The sequence below is a fragment of the Littorina saxatilis genome, linkage group LG17, assembly GCF_037325665.1.
Source record: "Littorina saxatilis isolate snail1 linkage group LG17, US_GU_Lsax_2.0, whole genome shotgun sequence".
NCBI classification, from domain to species: domain Eukaryota; kingdom Metazoa; phylum Mollusca; class Gastropoda; order Littorinimorpha; family Littorinidae; genus Littorina; species Littorina saxatilis.
In genome coordinates, this window is record NC_090261.1 from 43,143,632 (window position 1) to 43,168,631 (window position 25,000).

Below are 25,000 nucleotides of genomic sequence, written 5' to 3' on the forward strand. Positions count from 1 at the left end.
CCAGTACTTGAAGCGGACCTGTTGTGGCACATTGTCATAGTACAGATTACAGGTGGTTTCCGTCGAGCAGGTTCATGCATATTCATCACTAGTTGAAATTCTGACTGATTTGAAGACACCACTTTAAGCTGACAACTTGTTTTCTAAAATACCTATGATTGTTAAGGTGATGATTTTGCGAATGATTAACACTCTTCTACAATTAAAACAACAGGTTCAGAACTAAGACAGGACTTGTAAGGTCTTCAAAGGACCGGATACGGTTTTTTGCGTCGGGCGGAATTTGTTACAAACTGCGACTGAACATGCAGATTATTACACTGAGCACGCGACTGCGCACGGGCGAGTATAAGCTATCTGAGATGTGCAACATGCAAACACTTGGTCCTATTGCCAGGGACGAGGGCCCCAAAGGGTTTAAAATCGTGATCGTGATTGGCGTTTTTTGACCTTTCTGTGACCGTGATTGCCGAAATTTCCATTTCTGTGATCGTGATGGGACTTTGCCCGTGATCCGTGATGACAAAAAAATCAAGTCTCGTGATCGTGATCGTCATTTGTTTTCGTGATCGTGATGGGCATTATTGCAAAGCATTTTATTTTCAACGTACATTTTTCACAGCTGTATGATCCTCTATTCGTCAAGATGTTTGTGATCGTGAAAACAAGAATCAAGGTAACTGTGATCGTGAAAGCTAAAATTTCCCTTCCCGTGATCGTGATGATACCCCCCCTTTGGGGCCCTCAGGGACTGCAGTGCACTGACCCCAGGTGGGATACCAAAAGAAGACATCCCAACTTACCTGGGGTCAGCGCAGTCAGGAGACCAGCAATGCCGCGTTGGAACACTTAACACAGACAGACTGACAGACCGACAGACCGATAGACCGACAGACAGACTGACAGACAGACAGACAGACGGACAGACGGACGGACGGAGAGATAGACGGACAGACGCATAGACGCATAGACGGACATACAGACAGACATACGGACACACGGACGGACAGACAGGCGAACAGATTACAGACAATCGGACAGACAGAATGACAGACAAAGTCACAGACGGACGGACGGAGAGATAGACGGATAGACGGACAGATAGACGGACAGACGGACGGACAGACAGACGGACACACGGACGGACGGAGAGATAGACGGATATTCGGACAGACAGACAGACTGACAGACAGACATGCAGACAGACAGACAGACAGACTGACAGGCAGACAGACAGACAGAAGGACAAACGGACGGACAGACAAGCGAATAGATTACAGACAATCGGACAGACAGAGGGACAGACAAAGTCACAGACGGACGGACGGAAATACTCTTGATGATATACACATCCAATAAAAGACGGACAAAGTCAACACTGTTATGTCAAAACAAAAGGAAAATAAACTAAAATACGGTGGCATCCTGACAAACCAGACTAAGAACAAAAGGTTGGATGTGGCAATGTCACGAGAGAGAAGCATTACTGTATACGTAAAGGATTGAAACGCAAGACTAATTACCAGTACACAAAAATGGGAAAAAAAAGAAGATGAAACGACAGAAGAAAAACTACGGATGTGACCGCAGTAATACGAAGAAAGGCCGACAATTCAGGTGACTGACTGACTATTAGGGTTTAACGTCCCCTTAGACCAACTGGTCTATATTGGGACAGGTATTGGTAATACGTTGAAGATATGGTGTGATACTTTGATTCGAACAAGCCCGCTGTGGCTGTCTTCTTCGACACACCAGCATTGGGTTTGTCTTGTCAAAGTATCGAAATACGATCATGATAATCGAAGACGAGAGATGATGCATGCGTGTCTTCGTGTTTTCCAAGCCCTGAGACTTTCGCTGTGAACGTGGGATCTTTTTCGTGCGCATGTGTGCACACGGGGGTGTTCGGACACCGAAGAGAGTCTGCACAAAGTTGACTCCGAGAAATACATCTCTCGCCGAACGTGGGGATCGAACCCACGCTGATAGCGACCAACTGGCTACAAAGCCAGCGCGCTACCAACTGAGCTACGTCCCCGCACGAAAAAAAAATTCAGGTGGGCCAACAGGAATCAACAGAGAATTTCTACAATGGTAGTGATCACGCAAAAGGAAAATATACGGGTCGATGTTTTGTCGCGTCGCAGAAAACGACTTGAAGAGAACACCTTTGACCACCCATGGTAGTGGAAAACAGTTCTGGACGATGGGGTAAGATTCAACAACTTCTACCAGATGGTGTTATATTGAAAGGTTAGACACACATAACACAGTTCAAGAAAACTCGATTGTTTGTTAAAACCTGTTCCGATGGGAATCGAATAGATAGCATCGCGTGTAACCCGCTGCATGTTTTGTATTGGTTACAGGATGGTATCAGAATTGTAAAAACAAAGAAATGTTTGCCCAATACGCTCTACACGAAGGCATTATTCCCAATTTCGCGTGTCTTTTGGAACAAGACATTCTGTTGTTATTACCTGGGGTCTTTGCACTCAAGTTTGATTAATTTGCGGATGGGCTTTTTCTGGTGTGAAATGTTTTTGGTTTGGACGGTATTGGTAACCAACGTGATCAACATATTTTCTTGTGCCCTAAAACCAAACATACGTGCGTGCGTGCGTGCGTGCGTGCGTGAGTGCGTGCGTGCGTGTGTTTGTTTGTGTGTGTGAGTGTGTGTGTGTGTGTGTGTTCGTGCGTGCGTGTGTGTGTGTTTGTTTGTGTGCGTGAGTGTGTGTGTGTGTGTGTGTGTGTGTGTGTGCGCGTGCGTGCGTGTGTATGTGTGTGTGCGTGTGTGCGTGTGTGTGTGCGTGCGTCCGTGCGTATGTATCTGTGTGTGCGTGCGTGCGTGTGTTTGTTTGTGTGTGTGTGTGTGTATGTGTGTGTGTGTGTGTAAGCATATGTGTGTGTGTGTGTATGTGTGTGAGTGTGTGTGTATGTGTGTGTGTGCGTGTGTGTGCGTGCGCGCGACATACCGCACACAGGCTGTCGGCAGCAGGCGGAGCAGGGAAGTCCACACTACGCAGAATTTCCGACGACCATCGGGACTGGACGCTAGAAGGACTCACGTACACATAGGGACCTGTAACATAGAATCAAAACAGGATTGAAATCAATGACATGTAAATTGCCCAACGAGAAATCTCGCTCACCCCCCTGCCCTCGACAAAGTGAGGGTTCAGTTTCGCAAAACGCATCGGCCACGTTACTCGCCGTCAAGAACGTTCCTGTTGTGCAACCGCTTGAATAACAGGGCCACGCAGACAAACGTATGCCTGCCTGCAACAGCCCAGAAACCTGCAACAGGAACTACATTCAATTGCCCTCACAAACACAGTCATGCTCCTTATCTCGCTCTCTCTCTCTCTCTCTCTCTCTCTCTCTCTCTCTCTCTCTCTCTCTCTCTCTCTCTCTCTCTCTCTCTTAATCCCCCTGCCATACAGAAAAAGTAAATGTAACACTTACTTCCGTTTGTTCGTATACGGTTTTGCAAAACAAACTGCCCCCGAAATAATTCCATGTTGTCAACGAAGCTGACGTTAAACATACACTGCGCGCACGCACGCACGCACGCAAACACACACACACACGCACACGCACGCACTGTGACACTCTCTCTCTTTTCCTCTCTCCCTCTATCTATCTCACCCCTCCTTTCCTTCTCCCCTCACACACACAAACCTGAGGGAATGTAGTGGGGAAGCGTCCTGTCCTCCAAAGATTTGTTGTGGGTGACCAAATTCCAGGGCACTCTCTTCTTGTCACGCCACTGCACGTTATACCAGTAACAGTGACCTCCTTGAAAGTCACAGTCCTGGAACGTCGCTCTTCCTCGCTCGGGAATTCGTTCTGGAAAAGATAAAAAGATGCAATAGGTAATGGATAAATGAGAACTTACATGGCAAACAGATAAATAAACACAAAACAGACAGGGAAAGAAACAGACTAACCGGCAGGCGGGGAGACGAGCGGGCAGAAAAGAAACAAAGAAAGAAAGAAGAAGAAGGAAAAAAAGAAAAAAAACTAAATAGAGAAGGAACAAAGGAACGAAGGAACGAAAAAGAGAGAGAGAGAGAAAGAGAGAGAGAGAGAGAGAGAAAGAGAGAGAGAGAGAGAGAGAGAGAGAGAGAGAGAGAGAGAGAGAGAGAGAGAGAGAGAGAGAGAGAGAGAGAGAGAGAGAGAGAGAGAGAGAGAGACTGAGCATGACGTTCTAAATGGTCATGGACAACCGTTAACTTATAGCCGCTGTATAAAATGGGCATTAAGACAGCCAAAGAGAAGAAGAAAAAATACATCTGAAAGAAAAACACCCCATTGCCCAACTCATTGCACCGCAAAGATATCATATAAAACTGTAAGCCAAATTTGGCCATACATTCTTTGGGCTTAAACTAATAAAAGATGGTTGATGATTGTATCGTGGATGCAAGGAGTGTATGGATGTATGATTGTTCCACACCAAGACAAACACCAATGGCTTTTATGCTATATGGAGGATTAAATTCTTGTTCTTGTTCTTGTTCTTGGTGGTGTTCGTGGTCAATTGTAGTCCATAGAAATTGCTGGAGAAAAAAAACCACTTGTGCAAACCAATCTGCAACACTCGGCGGTCCGGGAAAAAAAACTTTTTTGTATTGGTTTTCTTCGTTGACACATAAAGCGCATGAACAGAGGTACACGTGTTTCAACATTTTCACAAATAATGAAAATACGGATATTCCTATTGGGGTGGGGTGTAACTGATCGGCCTGACTCCGTTTTTTACGGATGAAAAAACAACGACCGAGAAATCTATCTTCCACAAGAAAGTTCTAATATCGCAAAGCCACACGTCTACAACTAAAACTACAAATCACACTGCAGGGAAACAAACACGAATCATAGACATTAAAGTGCAAAAGCAATGACGAAAGACAGCACACGAGCAGAAGTCGGTCGCGATGGTACTCAGCACTGCACCACAAAAGCAGTTGCGCCTCCCCCTCCCCCTTCCTCTCTCTATCACAGACACACACCCCCTCTCCCCGTCTTCCCCTCGTGCAGACCCCTCCCCGATCCAATCGCCTCATGGCCTACGACCCGACATGGATCACAGGCAGTGTAATACGCCTACCCTCTCTCTACCAGACACACTGTCGCCTTCAAATATTGGTTTTGGTAAAGTAAAATGAGACGACTAAAATGGATAATCAAAGTAACACACACCCACCGCCCCCCCCTCCCAACACACACACACATGTAAACTTCCCATCAGTTTCCGACCCACCAACTACCCCACCCCCACCCAACCTCTGCCCTCCCCCCAACCCAACCTCGACGAAAGAAGGGAAATTCAAGTTAACCAAAAATGAATTGGAAAAAAGGCCAACAAAGCACAGTTAACAAAGCAAAGCGAAGAGAAGCAGAAACAAGTCGCGTAAGGCGAAATTACTACATTTAGTCAAGCTGTGGAACTCACAGAATGAAACTGAACGTAGTCCGCCGCTAGTGCAAAAGGCAGTGAAAGTGACGAGCCTGTTTGGCGCGGTAGCGATTGCGCTGTGCTTCATAGCACGCTTTACTGTACCTCTCTTCGTTTTAACTTTCTGAGCGTGTTTTTAATCCAAACATATCATATCTATATGTTTTTGGAATCAGGAACCGACAAGGAATAAGATGAAATAGTTTTTAAAACGATTTCGGAAATTTAATTTTGATCATAATTTTTATATTTTTATTTTTCAGAGCTTGTTTTTAATCCAAATATAACATATGTATATGTTTTTGGAATCAGAAAATGACGCAGAATAAGATGAAATTGTTTTTGGATCGTTTAATAAAAAAAATAATTTTAATTACAAGTTTCCGATTTTTAATGACCAAACTCACTCATTAGGTTTTAAGCCACCAAGCTGAAATGCAATACCAAACCCCAGCCTTTGTCGAAGATTGCTTTGCAAAAATTTCAATCAATTGAAAAATGAGGGTGTGACAGTGCCGCCTCAACTTTTACAAAAAGCCGGATATGACGTCATCAAAGGTATTTATCGAAAAAAATAAAAACATATCCGGGGATATCATACCCAGGAACTCTCATGTCAAATTTCATAAAGATCGGCCCAGTAGTTTAGTCTGAATCGCTCTACACACACACACACACACACACAGACAGACACACATACACACACACACACACACACACACACATACACCACGACCCTCGTCTCGATTCCCCCCTCTACGTTAAAACATTTAGTCAAAACTTGACTAAATGTAAAAACACCGCCAGAGAGAGACAGGCAACGGGAGAGAGAGAGAGACGGAGAGAGAGAGACGGAGAGAGAGAGAGAGAGAGAGAGAGAGAGAGAGAGAGAGAAAGACAGAGAGAGAAAGACAGAGAGAGATTGAGAGACAGAGAATGGGAAAAGAGAGAGAGAGAGAGAGAGAGAGAGAGAGAGAGAGAGAGAGAGAGAGAGAGAGAGAGAGAGAGAGAGAGAGAGAGAGAGAAAGATCAAGAGAGAGAAAGATCAAGATTGAGAGAGCGACAGAGACAGAGAGACAGAGAAAGAGGGGAAGAGGGGGGGGGGGGGGGGTGCAGCCATGCTTTTCGTGAGTTCATACGATATTATTCAAGCTGGTCTGTGACCACAACTTGGTATTCCACACCAACACTCCCAAACCAGCCAAAGTGAATTCAACGGCCGCGAAGAAAACATAATTTAGATGCAACCCAAGACACTTAATTTGGGCTGGTTTTGGGGATTGCCCTCAACACCTTCAGCCCCCTCTCTCTTTCAAAAAGAACGAACGAAAGGATGAACAGAAAAGACACAAAAATCGTCATAAAAAAAAGACTCAGGCAGTTCTTGCTTCAGAATAAACATGAAAGATCGTCCCTATCTTCACGGCTGTTTTCTCAAAACACGCCCCATAAGATTAGAAATCGACTGCTGCCAGGAGCGGACAGCCTCCGCGGTGTGAGCGGCAAACAACACTCGTGCGTTTATGAGCCCAATGAGAAAAGTTCACAAGGAACTTAGTCGATAAATATCGACAGGGGGCCGACAAATGGTTTAAATGGGAAATGTGTGTATATGGGTGTGGGTTTGAAACAAACAAACAAACCAACCCATGTGAACCCCGGGCCGCAGGCCTTCGATGTAGTGATTGAAAAAAAAGGATGTTCTCAAATGGTTCAATTCTCATTTGGTCTGATTCTCAAATGGTACCGGTATACTCCCCCCCCCCTGGCCGCAGGCCTAGGAGTAAAATTTTATAGACACTGACCTTCTTCCCAGGGGTCATTGACCCAGTTTTAGCTATGAGAGGTGGTTCGCCCAGAGGCTGTAGAGTATACTGGGGCGGTCTCTTTGATGTCTTGAGAGGAAACTTGGCCAGGGTAGTACATGCACCAGAACTGGTGGACACCAAGGACAAACATGAAATCGAAGCAGTTTGCTTTCAGAGGGAACGGTCGTCAGCAACTCAAACTTCTCTGTTTTCTTTTTTTTTAAAATCTGACTTTCTTTGTGGCCCCCTGACTCCGCCCCCCTCCCTCTGTAAGGACCCCCCTCCACAAGGACCGATTTTTGTCAACATTTTAAAGGTCGCTAGAGAGGGGTTCCACTGTATGACCTAACCGCTACTGGCAGACGGCCTCAATCTTCACGCGCAAAGACGAGATTAATAGGTGCTCGGTTTTGGTATTTTGAATTACATTACATTAAACCTTTGTTGGGTTTCATGGTCATGGCAACAGCCATAATAATATTACATGATGTATAATATCATATTTCAGCATATGTGAATTACATGTCATCATACTAAACTGTCATACATTTTTATTCCTACATTATTCTGATTGATCACAACCAAACCTACTATCATTGGACACATCCAAATGCAAGCGCCTGTTCTTGACAATTTAGATCAGTGCAATTTCCTGGGTCGGGCTTTGCCACAGACACTCACGGTTTGGCCTGTAGGTAAAATGTACAATGTATTTTCTGATTTGTGCACAAAAGCTTTTTTTCTTTTTTCTTTTTTTTAACATAACAATGTTTAATGTCACTGTATGTTTAAAAGACCATGGTCATATTTGTAAAAAAAATGTTAAATTAGAAAATAAATAACATTTTGGTTCATGATTTTTCCTACACCTGTGCTAAAAATAAGAAATAAAAATGTCGGGTATATAAGTCACTCAAATACAGCTAGGTATGAATGGCTCGGTTTGAGTTTGTTGCAGTTGACCCTGCACAAAGCGACATATCATGTTTTTGTTGAACAATTTTGACGTCACCCCTCCCATAGGGTGACGTATTTCACAACTTCCTGTGTTACACAAACTCTGTGATGACCAATTTTGACGTCACCCCTCCCATAGGGTGACGGATTTCACAACTTTCTACAGATGAACAATTTTGACGTCACCCCTCCCATAGGGTGACGGATGTCACAACTTCCTGTGTACACAAACTGATGACGTATTTCACAACAAAATGGCGCTGCCCATGGTCAACCTCGAAACTATCCGTATAGAATGGGGGCGTCCTCGCCCCCATAATAAAGCCTGTGTATAAACACGGCCCGCGGGCGGAGGAGTAGCGCCAGGGAACCGTAGATCCCCCCAGATTGACACTAATTTCCTGTTGCAATGTGTGGTGCGCCGAGCTCGCCCCCTCCCGTCTGCTACCGCCGCCATCGCAAAAAGAGAAGGAAAAAAAAGGGGAAGAAAAAAGAAAAAAACAAACAAACACAGAGACATATAGACATACATTTACAGATAGACAGACAGACAGACATAGGGAGAGAGACAGACGGTGAGACAGAGACAGTTGTAGACGGACAGACGAAAGGAAAAAAATGAAGAAAAAAACGATAGCCAAGAGAGCAGTCCACGGCGAGGGAAGACTGCTCTCTTTTGGAGGAAGTGTGAAGATTTCAGATCGATCAAGTTGACTTCATGCTAAAAGGGTACGCAAACGAGCACCAAGGTTACCCATCTTCGAATCTTGGTTCTCTTTACACAGGAAGAGAAGGTATCTATTGAAATGAAAAACAACAACAACAACAACAACACAGATTAAAAACAAACAAACAAACAAACAAATACACACAAAAATGAGTCCCAAGAATCACATTCAACGCCTCTTGACTTTGGTACAGCAAGGGGGGGATTAATTCTGAAGGAGGAGGGATCCAGGGAGGTTAATTGCACCATACGGTGCACATATAGCTGTTTGAGTCATTCAACTTCGAAGCTTTTCATCTTTATTTTGATGACATCATTATTTGATTAAAACCTTGAAACAAAAAAATAAAAATAAATGAAAATAAAGAAAAAGATTAAAAAAGAAAGAAAAAGAAGAAAAAAAGAACATAAATCAACGTGACGTGCAGGGCAGAAATCACAGAAAAGTCCCGACTGTACGGAAGGCTACTCATTCTGAGCTTGACCTTCGTTCAAGGGCCGTAAGCCAGTCAAAGTAGGTCAGTGTAGTGTTCGAGCCCTCAGTAAAACCAAGGCGTTCAGTTTGAAATAAACATGTTTGCTCCTTGACATGCCGATCGGATCGAGGTGAGGGTGCGCAAAAAAGAGATGGCTGTTGCCAAGCATATGCCATCTTCGAAACTGGATAGTCTAGACGTAGGACATCTTGGAGGAATGTTAGCAAACCCTCATCATTAGACCCCAAAATGGGCAGTCATCCAAGCTGGCATGGCGGCATCAATGGTCATTCACCTCTGAAAGTTGGCCCCTTAAAAAGAGGGAATAATTTGAGAAACTCGAAAAATCTCGGGCGATCGAAGCCATGGGTATCACGTTCTGTTAATCTTTCTAAAATTCCGGCACTCTCGACGAAGACATATGAGGAAAGTGCCCAAACCATGCCAAGAAATGGACAAACAACAACATTTATCACCCTACGAAGAAGAACTCGAAGACTTTTGCCAATCCTGAAGTGTAAAGATCGACCGGAGAAATCGTGCGAAATGGCCCAGCGTAGACACAGACAAGCGGTAGGCGATCCTTATCCAACCTCGACTCTTGGAGCGCTAAAAATCAATCATCTTCACGCTCAGCCTGTGGACAAGCTGCCTCAGATCGCTCGAAAAGTTACTCGGCTTGGCTTTGAGGTTGAAATAACGAGAATGTACAGCAACAAGTTTCAAAGATACATTGCTTACCGTGCAGGTAAACCACCAAAGATATGTCCAGGCTTGTATGTGATAATACAATAAGGATATTTATATGGTGTGAGTCCAGCTACTACTGTTTTAAGACAATCAAGTACAGATAATACAAATTAACAATTGTGTTATCATTTTCAAGCGTTTTGATTCAGAAAACGCCAGGTAAAAAAAAACCCAGTGTCACCGGTTTCCATGGGTGCTGGAAGAAGATTGCAAATGGATAATCAAAAGCAAACCCAATGGAAACGCTCGGAATTTTGTTCCTGTCTCTTCTCCGGCGTTGGCGTTTCGCTAGACACGGACTGTACACGTTTCCTCGCAGTGTCGAGACAGATGAAACAGAAGACGATGTGGTCCCCTCGGCCCGTCGACAAAAAAGCTGGTCTATCTTCTTCTTCTTCGTTCATGGGCTGAAACTCCCACGTTCACTCATGTTTTTGCACGAGTGAGTTTTTACGTGTATGACCGTTTTTAACCCGCCATTCAGGCAGCCATACGCCGCTTTCGGGGGAAGCATGCTGGATATTTTTATGTTTCTATAACCCACCGAACTCTGACATGGATTTCATGATCTTTTTTGTGCGCACTTGATCTTGTGCTTGCGTGTACACACGACGGGGGATAAGGCACTAGCAGGTCTGCACATAAGCTGACCTGGGACATCGGACAAATCTCCACCCTTAACTCGCCAGGCGCGGCCGGCATTTGAACCCGCGACCTTCCGCGTAGGAGGCCGATGTCTAATCCACTCGGCCAATGTGCCCGTTGCTGATCTATCAACAACCCAGCAACCATTTACTGTCCACAATCCTAGACTATGAGACTTGAAACGACAGAAAGCAGTCCCTCAGGGGTACATATAAACACAAGGCCCAATACGAGAACCATAACATCTTTGTAGCCAAGTGGCGTACCCAGTCTCTTTGCCCGATCCAGTTGCCTCCCCTGTCTATTATCTTCCCCTGACCCAAGTTGTGTCTCCCGCTAGGATTATTGTGTGTTGTAGCTAATTGTAGGTGTGTATGGAGGCTGGTTTCTTATTGGTTGATTGTTTGAACGGGTGCGCGCGTGAGTCAGAATAATAGCGTGGGCTAGAAGAGTACCCGGTGTGATTTCGAAGTGTGAAGACGTGTCAGTGTGCGTATCTTGGATTGTGATGTTTTAGTTGTAGTTGAACAGTGTAGTTTGGGCCATTATAACTGTATTTTGGCGAAAGAGTGATTCGAGGATTGTTTAGAGAGACTTTGTGTGTGTGTTCAGTTGAACAAACGTTTTAGAGCTGCCAGGTTTATATCAGCGAAGTGACTTTCGACCGGGATCGTAATTCAAGTTCCGACGAGTTGTGTGCGGCAGTACATTGAGGAAGGAACTACGCTGCTTTCTGGTGTCTGCTCTCTGGTGTACGTTAATTAAAAGTCACGTTATCGCAACCTCTGTCTTGGCGTCTCATTTATGCTTCCTGGCCTATTTGCCCCCTTCTACTCCACCCTATCACATCTTCAAGAGAGAAAAGAAAAGGGCCATGCAGGCAAGTGTGAGGTGCCATTTTTGCATCAGAACTTCTCATCCCAGGAGACGAAGCTGGGGAAAAAATCAAAAGTATGAGGTGCCATTTTTGCATCAGAACTTCTCATCCCAGGAGACGAAGCTGGAGAAGAAATCAAAAGTATGATCAATTGCTATCATTTCACAGGGGGGGGGGGGGGGGGAGTCAAAGGAAGAGACATGCAATCTCCAAACAGGTAATCTGCTCTCCAACTAAAGTGGCTGTCCTGAAGGAGACATACACACAAGATGCCATAAATCGTCACCAACTGCATAAGAAGAAGCAGAAGAAGAGGAAGAGAAGGAGCATCACGGAGTTAACTGTTTCCCAAACGTATCAGGCTCTCTCTCTCTCTCTCTCTCTCTCTCTCTCTCTCTCTCTCTCTCTCTCTCTCTCTCTCTCTCTCTCTCTCTCTCTCTTAAACACACACACACACTCACCACCACCACCAACCAAACACACCCACACCTCTCCAAATACACACACACACACATATACATACACACACACACACACACACACACACACTCACCACCACCAACCAAACACACCCACACCTCTCCAAACACACACACACACACACACACACACACACACACACACACACACACACATCTCTTGTGCCCTAAACCCCAAACCCACGCATAAAACCTTGTCATGTCAACATCGGACATTACCAAACTTTGCAACCGTAGGGTACAGTAGGCACCCAAGGGATCGTATTAAGACGACGGAGAAGTTTGCACAGACAGGATCGATGGGTCTGATTTCATGGCGAGTGGCAGTAACACGTTTGCGAACCTCATCTCTTGAAACGTTTTGTGCCCCGAAGAACCATTCATCCTCTTCACGCCAGGAAAACAATAATCACACGCGCAATAACCCTACAAAAAGTGTTGCTTGACATTCATTTTGTGTTGCATGCCTTGACATATATATACGAACACGTACATGTACACACTCGCCGCCATCACGCATTTGCACCAACAAAACAAAAAAAAAAGTCGCGTAAGGCGAAAATACAATATTTAGTCAAGTAGCTGTCGAACTCACAGAATGAAACTGAACGCAACGCAACGCAGCAAGACCGTATACTCGTAGCATCGTCACTCCACCGCCCGTGGCAAAGGCAGTGCCCGTGGAATTGACAAGAAGAGCGGGGTATTCGTTGCGCTGAGAAGGATAGCACGCTTTTCTGTACCTCTCTTCGTTTTAACTTTCTGAGCGTGTTTTTAATCCAAACATATCATATCTATATGTTTTTGGAATCAGGAACCGACAAGGAATAAGATGAAAGTGTTTTTAAATTGATTTCGAAAAAAAAATTTGATAATAATTTTTATATATTTAATTTTCAGAGCTTGTTTTTAATCCGAATATAACATATTTATATGTTTTTGGAATCAGCAAATGATGGAGAATAAGATAAACGTAAATTTGGATCGTTTTATAAATTTTAATTTTTTTTTACAATTTTCAGATTTTTAATGACCAAAGTCATTAATTAATTTTTAAGCCACCAAGCTGAAATGCAATACCGAAGTCCGGGCTTTGTCGAAGATTACTTGACCAAAATTTCAACCAATTTGGTTGAAAAATGAGGGCGTGACAGTGCCGCCTCAACTTTCACGAAAAGCCGGATATGACGTCATCAAAGACATTTATCAAAAAAATGAAAAAAACGTTCGGGGATTTCATACCCAGGAACTCTCATGTCAAATTTCATAAAGATCGGTCCAGTAGTTTAGTCTGAATCGCTCTACACACACACACACACACACACACAGACACACAGACACACAGACACACGCACATACACCACGACCCTCGTTTCGATTCCCCCTCGATGTTAAAATATTTAGTCAAAACTTGACTAAATATAAAAAGACAGAAGAAGAAAGAAGGCCACGAAACTTTGACATTTTGAATTTGAAAGAGAGAAAGGAGGGGAAGAGAGAGAGGAGAAGAAAGAGAGAAAGAAAGAAAGAGATAGAGACATAGAGAGAGAGAGAGAGAGAGAGAGAGAGAGAGAGAGAGAGAGAGAGAGAGAGAGAGAGAGAGAGAGAGAGAGAGAGAGAGAGAGAGAGAGAGAGAGAAAGACAGAGAGAAAGACTGAGACAAAGAGAAAAAGAGGGAGCGAGAGAGGGAGGGAGCGAGAGAGAGAGAGAGAGAGGGAGCGAGAGAGAGAGAGAGACAGAGACAGTCGGACAGACAGAGAGAAAGAGACAGTGAGAGAGAGAAAGAAAGAGAGCGAGAGAGGGTGTATACACATTTTTGAGTAGTTCTTTTGCATTTTGAGAAAGAGACAGACAGGCAGAAAATGACAGCTAAAGCACCTACTGCCGCCACCTTAAAGCATCATCGTCCCAAGAGAAGAAAACGGAGACGCTGTAACATCGATCACGTACAAGTCACGCGAAGAGATCCGCTGAAGAGCAGGATTGGTGGACTTGCTTTCATAACCAGGCACACGAAGGGTAACAAAAGTTCTCAAAAAATCTTCTGGATCTATATCAGGCGGGTCTCACGACAACCTTATTAAGATTCAAGTTGGACACTTGATTTTGTTTGTGCCAAATGATATAGTTCAGCATCGGTAAGAAACGATAGCCCAATCGTTTGTCAAAACTTGGCGCCCAAAAGAACAATCGATCAATTTCACGAAAAAAGAGGGGAAGATGGTGATGCTTGAAAACACGGATCACCGAACGATAGTTGACAGATGACATTCCTCATTCCACACGAGGAATTACAAGCAAACAGACGTAGTGGACCATTCACAACCTATATTGCTCGTAAAACGTAGAAAAAGAATCAGAGAAATAAACCGAAGAAAATCCTTACAATTAACAATCACACACTGACAAAAGAAAGTAACAAAAAATAAAAATAAAGAAATAGGCACAGAAAAAAATAACACAAACATGCCTCCCTAAAGGCATATGAAAAAAACCTTCTTGAAATTACCATTACGGATCACAGGAATTAAAGAAAATTAACCAAAAAAGGTAAAGTAAAAATGAAATCAATGAAAAATATAGCCATACAGAGGCGGCAAGTGCAAATCCTCATAACGCACAGTTTTTTTAATTTCTTGTGATAGCGAAAATGCAACAAAAAGCGCCAAACACTGACACCAAAGAAATTGTATTGCTATACGCTGTGGGCGGGGATGTCGCTCAGTCGGTAGCGCGCTGGATTTGTATTCAGTTGGCCGCTGTCAGCGTGAGTTCGTCCCCACGTTCGGCGAGAGATTTATTTCTCAGAGTCAACTTTGTGTGCAGACTCTCCTCGGTGTCCGAACACCCCCGTGTGTACACGCAAGCACAAGACCAAGTGCGCACGAAAAAGATCCTGTAATTCATGTCAGAATTTGGTGGGTTATAGAAACACGAACATACCCAGCATGCTTCCTCCGAAAGCGGCGTATGGCTGCCTAAATGGCGGGGTAAAAACGGTCATACACGTAAAATTCCACTCGTGCAAAACACGAGTGTACGTGGGAGTTTCAGCCCACGAACGCAGAAGAAGAAGAAGAAGCTATACGCTACTGACACGCTCTCTATCATCCGCATGCAAATAGGTATTCAGGGGAGTTGCGGCAAAAGCCTGTAGAATGTCAGACCCACGCAATGACCGCAGACACGCGAGCATTTAGCTTTGACCACCTCCCGAGAGTTCGATATAAAAACGGTTAAGAAAGTTGGGAACGTGTGATCGATGAACCTCACTTGGAATTTTCATAGTGCGAAATTTTTTTCCCCAAAAGAAAGAAACTTTGAAGTCACCTTCTGAAGTTGCTGACACATGACAATGCATTGCAGTTCACACCCATGGACATCATAACCAAGGGAGGCAAAGCGCTACTATCAAATCTAAGAAACAAAGGGAAGTAAGCGTTTTAAATATAGAAAACGACAACATATAGTGACAGCTACCCAAAACCAGTCTTTTGAACCCGAAAGAATAAGAATCATTGAAATGTACAAACAAAAGTTTCTTGTCGTCCCATGAAGTACCGATACAATCCAACGAGCACAATCGTTTGGAAAACAAAACGTTGAAACATAATCTTCCATCTAAACATCTCCAAGCTAAACCGCAAGAGTGACTTAAAAGTCAAGGTAACTAAAATTCATGTCGTGTTAAAAGGATACGCATGTTAGCAACCTAAAATGATTGCCCAATCGATACTCCCAATTCTCCCTCCCTCCCTAACCCCTCTCTGATCCCAGTTCCTCTGATACGACCCTTGGGAGTACTTGAAATCTGGAAAGTCAGGGTGCATTGCTATCACTTCAGAACGTTGCTACAGTAGCAGCAGGACCTTGATCAATTAACCCCCTCCCCTCCCCTCCCCTCCCCATCTTCCTTTCCGTCACCCCCGTCAACAACCCGGCCCCCCGCCACCCTTCCTCCAACCCCACTCACGTGCCATCCCATCCTTACTAACGCCTCCTCCATATATCGCATCCCTTCATCTTGAAATTGGCCATTGTGAAGTTCCACGGGAATTTTGAGGATACCGAGAGAGGTCATTCTAATTCTGAGAGTACACACGCGAGCGTCGAATGCTGTTCATCTCCATAACGTCCCAGGACATAAGAGGGTTGTGGAGGAGTATGTCGACAACGACCTCATCACTCATTTTTACGTGCAAAAGATATTGAGACACGCAAGCATCCACAGCTTTCACCCTCACGAACAGCGCAATAACCTGACTCCTATTGAACCACAAGCACTTACACAGACACAAAATTAAAACTGAGTTGAATTCCTAGTGTTGTTCTTAGGGGTGCGCAAATTCCTTGGAAGAAAGTTGTTCCCCTCGTTCTTTCCATCCTCGCGAACAAGGCAATGACCTAGACCGAGGGGCACGAGAAAAGTTACCAACTGGGTTGGAGCCAGCCGCGGTGTTGGATTGGTTGAAATTGAGATTTGTTGTGATTTCAACGAATCAGACCCCGCGCGGTTTGTTCTCCCCCGTTTGAGTGGCACCCACTTTCGGTTCGTGCACCTGGTTCCACTTGAGTGTTATGCATAGGAATGCGCCAACTTCTTTGAAAAAGCTTGTCACCTCTGTCAAGGAGAAAGCACGGAGAGATGCCTCTTACGAAGGAAGCAATGATCTGACTCTTATCGACCCATAAGCAGTTTAAACGGACCTGAAGTCAAAATTGGATTTAGGGTGTTAAGGGTGCGTGAACTTCTTCGAAACCGAGGGTCACCATTTTCAACGAGACAGCCCCGACATCTTCCATGCTCGAGAGCAACGCAATGACTTCTCGCCATGGACCTTATACAGAGTTATACGGACAGAAAATCAAAACCGAGTTGATTTCCGAGTAGTGTGCATAGGGGTGTACCAACATTTTCGCAGAAAGTTTGTCACATCTGTCAAGGAGAAAATTGGACGCATCACTCTCAGAAGAAAGTTCCTTGCATTCAAATGTGAGTAATTGCTCCCCCTCCCCCCCGCCCCCTTGTCCAAGCTGAACTGTTTGTAAGCAAGCTGTGGAAGTGCAACTATATGGAATGCTACGGCACAGGAACATTAGACAGACAGTCTTTAAAATACAATTTAGAACGTTTACTAAAATCATTAAATAAAATGCACACGCATCTTGATCAATCCGTCTTTAAAAGTACTCCAACAACACACACAAAGAATACAATGATGAAAAAATAAGAAATAAGTAAGCGACTTTCGGCTGTAAAGTATTTCCTCGCTAGCAATTATAACTCGCTGAACCCATGCTCATTTTTTAGTACGGCAAATGATTATTTCTGAAAACCTGTTCTCGATGTCGTTTATCATTGCGTTTTTTTGCACCACCGTTCAATTATTTATTCTAGATTTGTCCTCTTGTGGTAGGCCATTCCTTAAAAATTCCGAATTTGTAGGCATTGACCCTGCTGCCCTTGGCAGGCCCTGAATATTAATAGTAATTTTATCTGAGTGCTCTTTCCACAGAAGGTAAAAGTTACCAATATATCAGTGTGTCTGAATGTAATCTTAACCTGCTACAACACTTGTTATTCCTTCACTCTCAGCAAGAACTAAATCTTGCAGTGCGAACTAAAAGGTTGTTAATCTAGACGGATGGAGAGAGAGAGAGAGAGAGGGAGAAAGAGAGAGAGAGATGATGATGATGATGATGGAACTTTATTTTTCAAGGATAGAGGTTTAAGGCGACGCCTTTTCTTACAACCGGTCCTTACTTCTAATACAAATGTCTAATAAATGATAAACAAGTAAAGCAACATGACAAATAAACAAAGTAAACGAACGAACCAGCAAACAATCGACAAGTAAGCAAACAAGCAAATAAACATAAACAGCAAAATGACAAAGTAAGCAACATACAAATCGAAAGCGAAACATGCAACATGTTAATTGAGGTTACACATGTAAAGTGATCGACGGCAACATTCACACGATACCAACGTTTACACTAATGCTAATAATGATTATATGGTGTAAATGATGATGATGAAGATGTTGATGATGATGATGATGATGATGATGATCAAGTGATGATGATGATGATGATGATGATGATAATGATGATGATGATGTTGCTGAAGATGATGGAAAATCGCAACATAAGAGAGAGAGAGAGAGAGAGAGAGAGAGAGAGAGGGAGGGAGAGAGAAAGAGAGGGAGAGAGAGGGAGAAAGAGAGTAGAGGGAGAGGAGAGAAAGAGAAAGAGAGAGAGGTAGAGAGAGGGAGAAAGAGAGACAGACACAGAGAGAGAGAGAGACAACAGCTAGAGAGAAAGATAGAGAGTGTGTGTGTGTGTATGTGTGTGTGTGTGTGTTTGTGTTTGTCTGTGTGTGTGTGTTTGTGTGTGTTTGTGTGCGTGTGTGTGTGTGTGTGTGTGTGTGTGTGTGTGTGTGTGTGTATGTGTGTGTGTGTTCAAATGTCCTCAACGGAACCACTTGTTATAATGATACACCATACCGACTTCTAACTCGTTAGTCACAGGAAGTGTTTTCCTTTCTTGTATTAGTTTATTCAGCTTGACTGGAAACTTCCATCCAATTACTTTACCCTTGGAAGCCACCTTCACACCACAGGCTAATTAGGTATCCTTGACCTCAAAAAGCAATTATTATTGTGTTCATTTATTTATCTATTCTGGAGACCTTTTCTGCTTAATTACTTTGCCCTTGGAAGCCATCTTGAAACTACAAGCTAATAAGCTAAACTTCAAGCTTTCTTGCCCCTGTTGCTTAACAACAGATTGGAGTCATTTGTTTCAAGTTGAGAGTCGAACAAGACGAAACGTTGATTCTGGGGTGAGAGCGGACAATGTCTCATAAAACTGCACCCGCATGCAACATTGCGAAGATTTACTGCAGCAGTGATGGCCTCTTTAAACGGTTTATGACATTTAACGATCATTTAGGGGTGAGAGAGTTGAGTAAAGGTTGTAGGGTTTACATCACACACCCTTTATTATTTTATGTATTGTATGTGTGTGTGTGTGTTACATTTTTGGCTTCTCTTAGCACCTGCCCTCATTAATAAGGTCAGGTGATAATGGAGAAGAGTATACAGGTAGACACCTTTTCTCAGCTCTGGTGGTGGCCTTGTGGTGGTGCACCTGTACTTTTCAACTAGTAGTAGCTTACCTTTCCAGACAGCATTCGCACATGCCTCACGACCAGTGTTCGAGAGGTTGTGTTGTCATGGTTATTGAGAGAGAGAGAGAGAGAGAGAGAGAGAGAGAGAGAGAGAGAGAGAGAGAGAGAGAGAGAGAGAGAATTGAATTGAACTTTATTTAACAAGGATTAAGATTTAAGGCTACGCCTTTTCTTACAATCTGTCCTTGGGACGCATAGACACACAATTATATAATTAAAAAATTAAAAATTAAAAAGTTAAAAAGTTGACCAACAAAAGGAGGTTGGAAAACGTGATAACAAAGATGACGATGATGATGATGATGACGATGATGATGATAATGATGATGAGGATGAAGATGAGGCATGAAGAGAATACATATGTGGTTATTCATAAAATCAAATGCATACTATGCAGGTAATTATAAATACAAGCTGGTAGCAATCGAACATGTAGCAATAGTACAACAAAAATATGTTCAGAATATACAATGCACAACATATCTTTGACGTAATACTAAGTGTGGTAAGTCAAAAGGCGTTAAACTACTCAGACATTAAGTGGTTTTTAACACATTTTTTAAAACTTTTTAATGACTTTAAGTGCTTAAAGGATGATGGAAGTGAATTCCAAACTGAAGTACCCGAAAAAGCAAGACTGGTCTTATACAGATCAATTCGTGGAATTGGTGGGATCAAGTTGACCGACCCATATCTGTGGGTAGCTTTATTAAATAATGATGTAATGTAAATCGGCACTTTACCGTAATACAATTTATGCATGAAAATGGCTTTGTTTAACTTGAGATGCTTTTCCAGTGGAAGAAAGTTAAGCATTTTTAATTTCATATCTGTTGAGGCATTATCCTTTACGATGAGTTTGGCCGAGCGACGATAGAGAGAGTCTAACTTTTTCAAGTGGACATCACTGCTGCCATCCCAGAGCGTCGAAACATAATTAATGTGAGGCATTACATGAGCATGGTGGAACATTTCCAGAGTCCTTCTGTCGGTATATTGCTTTAACTTGGATAGGAGGAAAACGTTCTTGGCTACTTTCTTGCAAATATGCTGTAATTGTGCCTGCCACTTGAATTCACAATCAAGAATTACCCCTAAAACTCGATGCTGTTGAACTTGTTCAATTGATTGTGTACCAATAGTAAGATTTAGTTTGAGTGGAGAAATCTGATGTTTTTTTCTGGTTGCAATTACCATACTTTTAGTTTTTATTGGATGAACAAGCATAGCATTAGCACTACACCAGTTATTTACATCGTTTAAAGCTGTTTGAAGGGAGGACTCTATTACTGGAACAGACTTTCCACTTGAATGAAGAGAAGAATCGTCAGCAAAAAAATCACTTCTTACTATCAGAAAATGTGCAGTGGCAGATCATTGATATACAGACAGAACAAGAGAGAGAGAGAGAGAGAGAGAGAGAGAGAGAGAGAGAGAGAGAGAGAGAGAGAGAGAGAGAGAGAGAGAGAGAGAGAGAGAGAGAGAGAGAGAGAGAGAAAGAGAGAGAGAACCAGAGACAGAGAGAGAACCGGAGACAGAGAGACACAGACAGAGACAGAAAAAAAAAGAGAGAGAGAGAGAGAGAGAGAGAGAGAGAGAGAGAGAGACACACACACACACACACACACAGAGACAAGAGGGAGATACAGACAAAAAGAGACAGAGAAAGAGAGAGAGAGAGAGAGAGAGAGAGAGAGAGAGAGAGAGAGAGAGAGAGAGAGAGAGAGAGAACCAGAGACAGAGAGAGAACCGGAGACAGAGAGACAGAAACAGAGACAGAGAAAAGAGAGAGAGGGAGAGAGACAGACACAGAGGCACAGAGAGAGACAAGAGGGAGATACAGACAAAAAGAGACTGAGAAAGAGAGAGAGAGAGAGAGAGAGAGAGAGAGAGAGAGAGAGAGAGAGAGACACACACACACACAGAGACAAGAGGGATATACAGACAAAAAGAAAGAGAAAGAGAGAGAGAGAGAGAGAGAGAGAGAGAGAGAGAGAGAGAGAGAGAGAGAACCAGAGACAGAGAGAGAGAGAACCGGAGACAGAGAGACAAAGACAGAGACAGAGAAAAGAGAGAGAGAGAGACACACAGAGAGAGAGAGACAAGAAGGAGATACAGACAAAAAGAGACAGAGAAAGAAAGAAAGAGAGAGAGAGAGAGAGAGAGAGAGAGAGAGAGAGAGAGAGAGAGAGAGAGAGAGAGAGAGAGAGAGAGAGAGAGAGAGAGAGAGAGAGGGAGTGAAGAGAGAGCTGTAAAGAGCGAGCGAAAGAGAGAGAGTGACACACACACACACACTCACACACAGAGAGCAGAGGGCTCAATGGCACATGAACAACGTAACGACATGGCAAGAAAATTGACCGAGGGTCACGGTGTCCAGTAGTCATGACCGGGTCAGAAAGTATTCCTGTGACAAGGCGATGTCCAGCAATTAGCAGCTCCACGACAGGTGTCATGAAGGAAACAGTTTGCCCAGTTGATTGGACGTTAAAGGTACACCCCGTCTTCAATAACATTTTAACAAGCTGCCGGTGTTGAGGTAGAGTATGACATGTTTTCCTTCTTCCACACCAGCACAGCAGCCGAAAAGAGGATTAGATTCGAAAGCAGCATGGAAGGAGGAGCCAACCAGATTACACAACTAGGAGTACAGTATCCCTTTAGTATTACAAGCCTTTAATTAATGGAATTGTCGTGAAGGCGTGGAACATAAAGCCTTCTTCTTCAATTTCGCCTTACCCCTCACGCATGGCGAGGGACCTAAACCTTCACGAACAGCAGCGCTGGGATTCGTGGCGCCAGGAGGGTGGGCGTCAGATTGCGACACCCACACACACACTGGCGCAGCACGAACTCGGAAATGGAGGGAAACATCTTCCTGCCGAGCGGCAATAGAACTCTGCTAAATTCGGGACCCCGAAACGAAACATCGAGGGTGGTTTGTTTCCCGAAACGATTTCCAGCTCGCCTTGGTCTTTTGTTGCCACCTTTGCTTGACTTGCAGACAAACACACGCGCACACCCTCCCACAAAATCCCGTCTCTTCGTTAGTATTTCCTTCGTCTTTTATCTCTTTCTAACAGAAATACAACCAAGGAGAAGCACACTAGAACGGCAACGTGTGGGTACAATTTCCTTCGTCCACAACAGAAGCAAAAGCCGAGGTGGAGTACTCAATAGTGCAAATTATAGGTAAAGTATGGGTAACATGTTCTGCTGCTTATATAAATATCAACAGGACAGCACAGGAAGAGTAAGCTAGAAAATTCGCCCACGCCAAAAAAACACACACACCTAAAACAAACAAACAAAAAATAACGACGAGGAGAAAAGTACAAAGCAAACTATGAATACAGTCTTTCTTCGCTTACGCTAAAAACACAGACGAGGAGATGCGAGCTAAATACTTCGCCCACACCAAGAGTACGGATGCAGAGGAGTTAAGATAGAAATGAAAATAGTGACTCTGAAAAAAGATTACATTTTCCACCTCCACATCAACAGTAAAGCCGAAAAGACGGTTTAATTAGAATATAGCCGAAGTAGAGGAGTTTATACAAAATCATAAATGAAGTTTCCCTTCACTCACACGCACGGCGAGGGACGTCCAATTAATAGACTTGGCGAACAGCAGCTGTGGGCCTCGTGGCGTCAGTAACAGGGGCGTCAGACAACGACACCCACACACATGCGCAGCACGAACTCGGAAATGGAGGGAAACACCTTCCTACCGGCAATAGAACTCTGCTCAGTTCAGGACCATTAAACTAAATATCGACGGTGGTTTGTTTCCCGAAACGATTTCCAGCTCGCCTTGGTCATTTGTTGCCACCTTTGCTTGATTTGCAGACAAACGCACGCAAAACCGGTCTCTCTGTTGGACTTTTTTTCCTTTATACTTCTGCCACCTCCTACCTGCCCCTAGCCCCTCCCGTCCCCGCTTGTTATAAATCTAGCGATAAGTTCTACCCACTCCAGAACATTCGACCCCATCCATTGATACCCACGTCCGCCCACAGTGTGTCGTCTAGGATTTTCTTTTACTCATTACTGGTTCAAACCCCATTCGGGGCGAATAAAAATACCCGATTTTCCCGAGCAGTCCACCCAGCTGGAAATGGGTACCTGATCTTTTTCAGGACCAGGGAAGGCAAAGGCAGCAAGGGAGAGGATATTGGCACCGCCCTTATAACACTGGCCCCTATAGAGAAGTGGAAATCTCTAACGCGGACCAATCATGGTTATGGGACTACCTTTATCTCACCCTTTACCATCAACATGCCAGGAATAGGCTTGACAGAGGTGTGGGGGGGTTCCCCTTTGATGGTTCCCTCAGACCTCTCTCAAGCCTATTCCTAGCGTGTTGGTCACAAAGTGTTCAATTCCACTCAATTACGAATCTAGCAGCTTCCTCTACCACCATTTCCCCGGCCAAACGGCCAACCAGGAAAGAGAGAATGCTTAAATATTTCGCCTCTTTAAGGACATGATATGGGTTATAATTATGACGGCTTACTAGCGCCAAAACTAAAAATTAGTAATTAACCCGTGAAAGTTACTAATTTTTACGAGAAAATTACAATTATGACGTGAACATTACTAATTTTCACGTGTTAATTACTTATTTTCACGTGTTAATAACTAATTTTCAAGTGTTAATGTCTAATTTTCAGTTTTGGCTCGCTTCCTGACGGCTTACTAGCGCCAAAACAATTTTTTTGCAATTTTCACGCGTTAAATACTAATTTTCATTTGCCTCGTGACTGTGGGGGCTCAATGCGCATGCGCGACTGTTACACCGGCCAGAGCGAAACATCCTTCGATTCGAAACTTTTCTGGTCCATAGTTCTTTAATCCGATGCAAATTAACAATAAGAGCTGAGCGCATGTGTAGATAACCGTGACATACAACTGTCTGTCCGACAACTTGTTGAATAACAAATTCTATCGAAAGATGTTTGTGAAAGTGTGTGAGTCTCGACCGAAGAGATCCGTCTGCTAGTGGTCATTTTTCCTCTCTCGGTTCGAACATTTTCGGATTGATTGTCCTTCACTAATACACTATTAAGCAAATTTAGGAGTGAGGTAGTGGAAACAAATATGAGGTACGGCTGTCTGCCCGACAACTTGTCGAATAAGGAATCTTCTTCTTCTTCTTCTTCTTCTTCTGCGTTCGTGGGCTGAAACTCCCACGTACACTCGTTGTTTGTTTTTTTGCACGAGTGGAATTTTACGTGTATGACCGTTTTTTACCCCGCCATTTAGGCAGCCATACGCCGTTTTTGGAGGAAGCATGCTGGGTATTTTCGTGTTTCTATAACCCACCGAACTCTGACATGGATTACAGGATCTTTTTTGTGCGCAATTGGTCTTGTGCTTGTGTGTACACACGGGGGTGTTTGGACACCGAGGAGAGTCTGCACACAAAGTTGACTCTGAGAAATAAATCTCTCGCCGAACGTGGGGACGAACTCACGCTGACAGCGGCCAACTGGATACAAATCCAGCGCGCTACCGACTGAGCTACATCCCCGCCCGAATAAGGAATCATATTGAAAGACATCTGTGAAAGTGTGAGACCACAGCCGATCAAAAGTCCGTCTGCTACGAACAGCTTCGATTCGA

General features: G+C 43.8%; 1 protein-coding gene across 1 annotated transcript in view; it reads right to left on the reverse strand.

Moving 5' to 3' along the window:
* LOC138953072 (leukocyte tyrosine kinase receptor-like) overlaps window positions 1-25,000 on the reverse strand; it is a gene marked incomplete in the record, with an annotated part of 202,524 nt that overhangs the window by 45,925 nt on the left and 131,599 nt on the right. Inside the window, 2 exon segments of the mRNA XM_070324846.1 lie at window positions 2,979-3,085; window positions 3,685-3,852. Of these exon segments, the coding sequence (XP_070180947.1) occupies window positions 2,979-3,085; window positions 3,685-3,852 (275 nt within the window).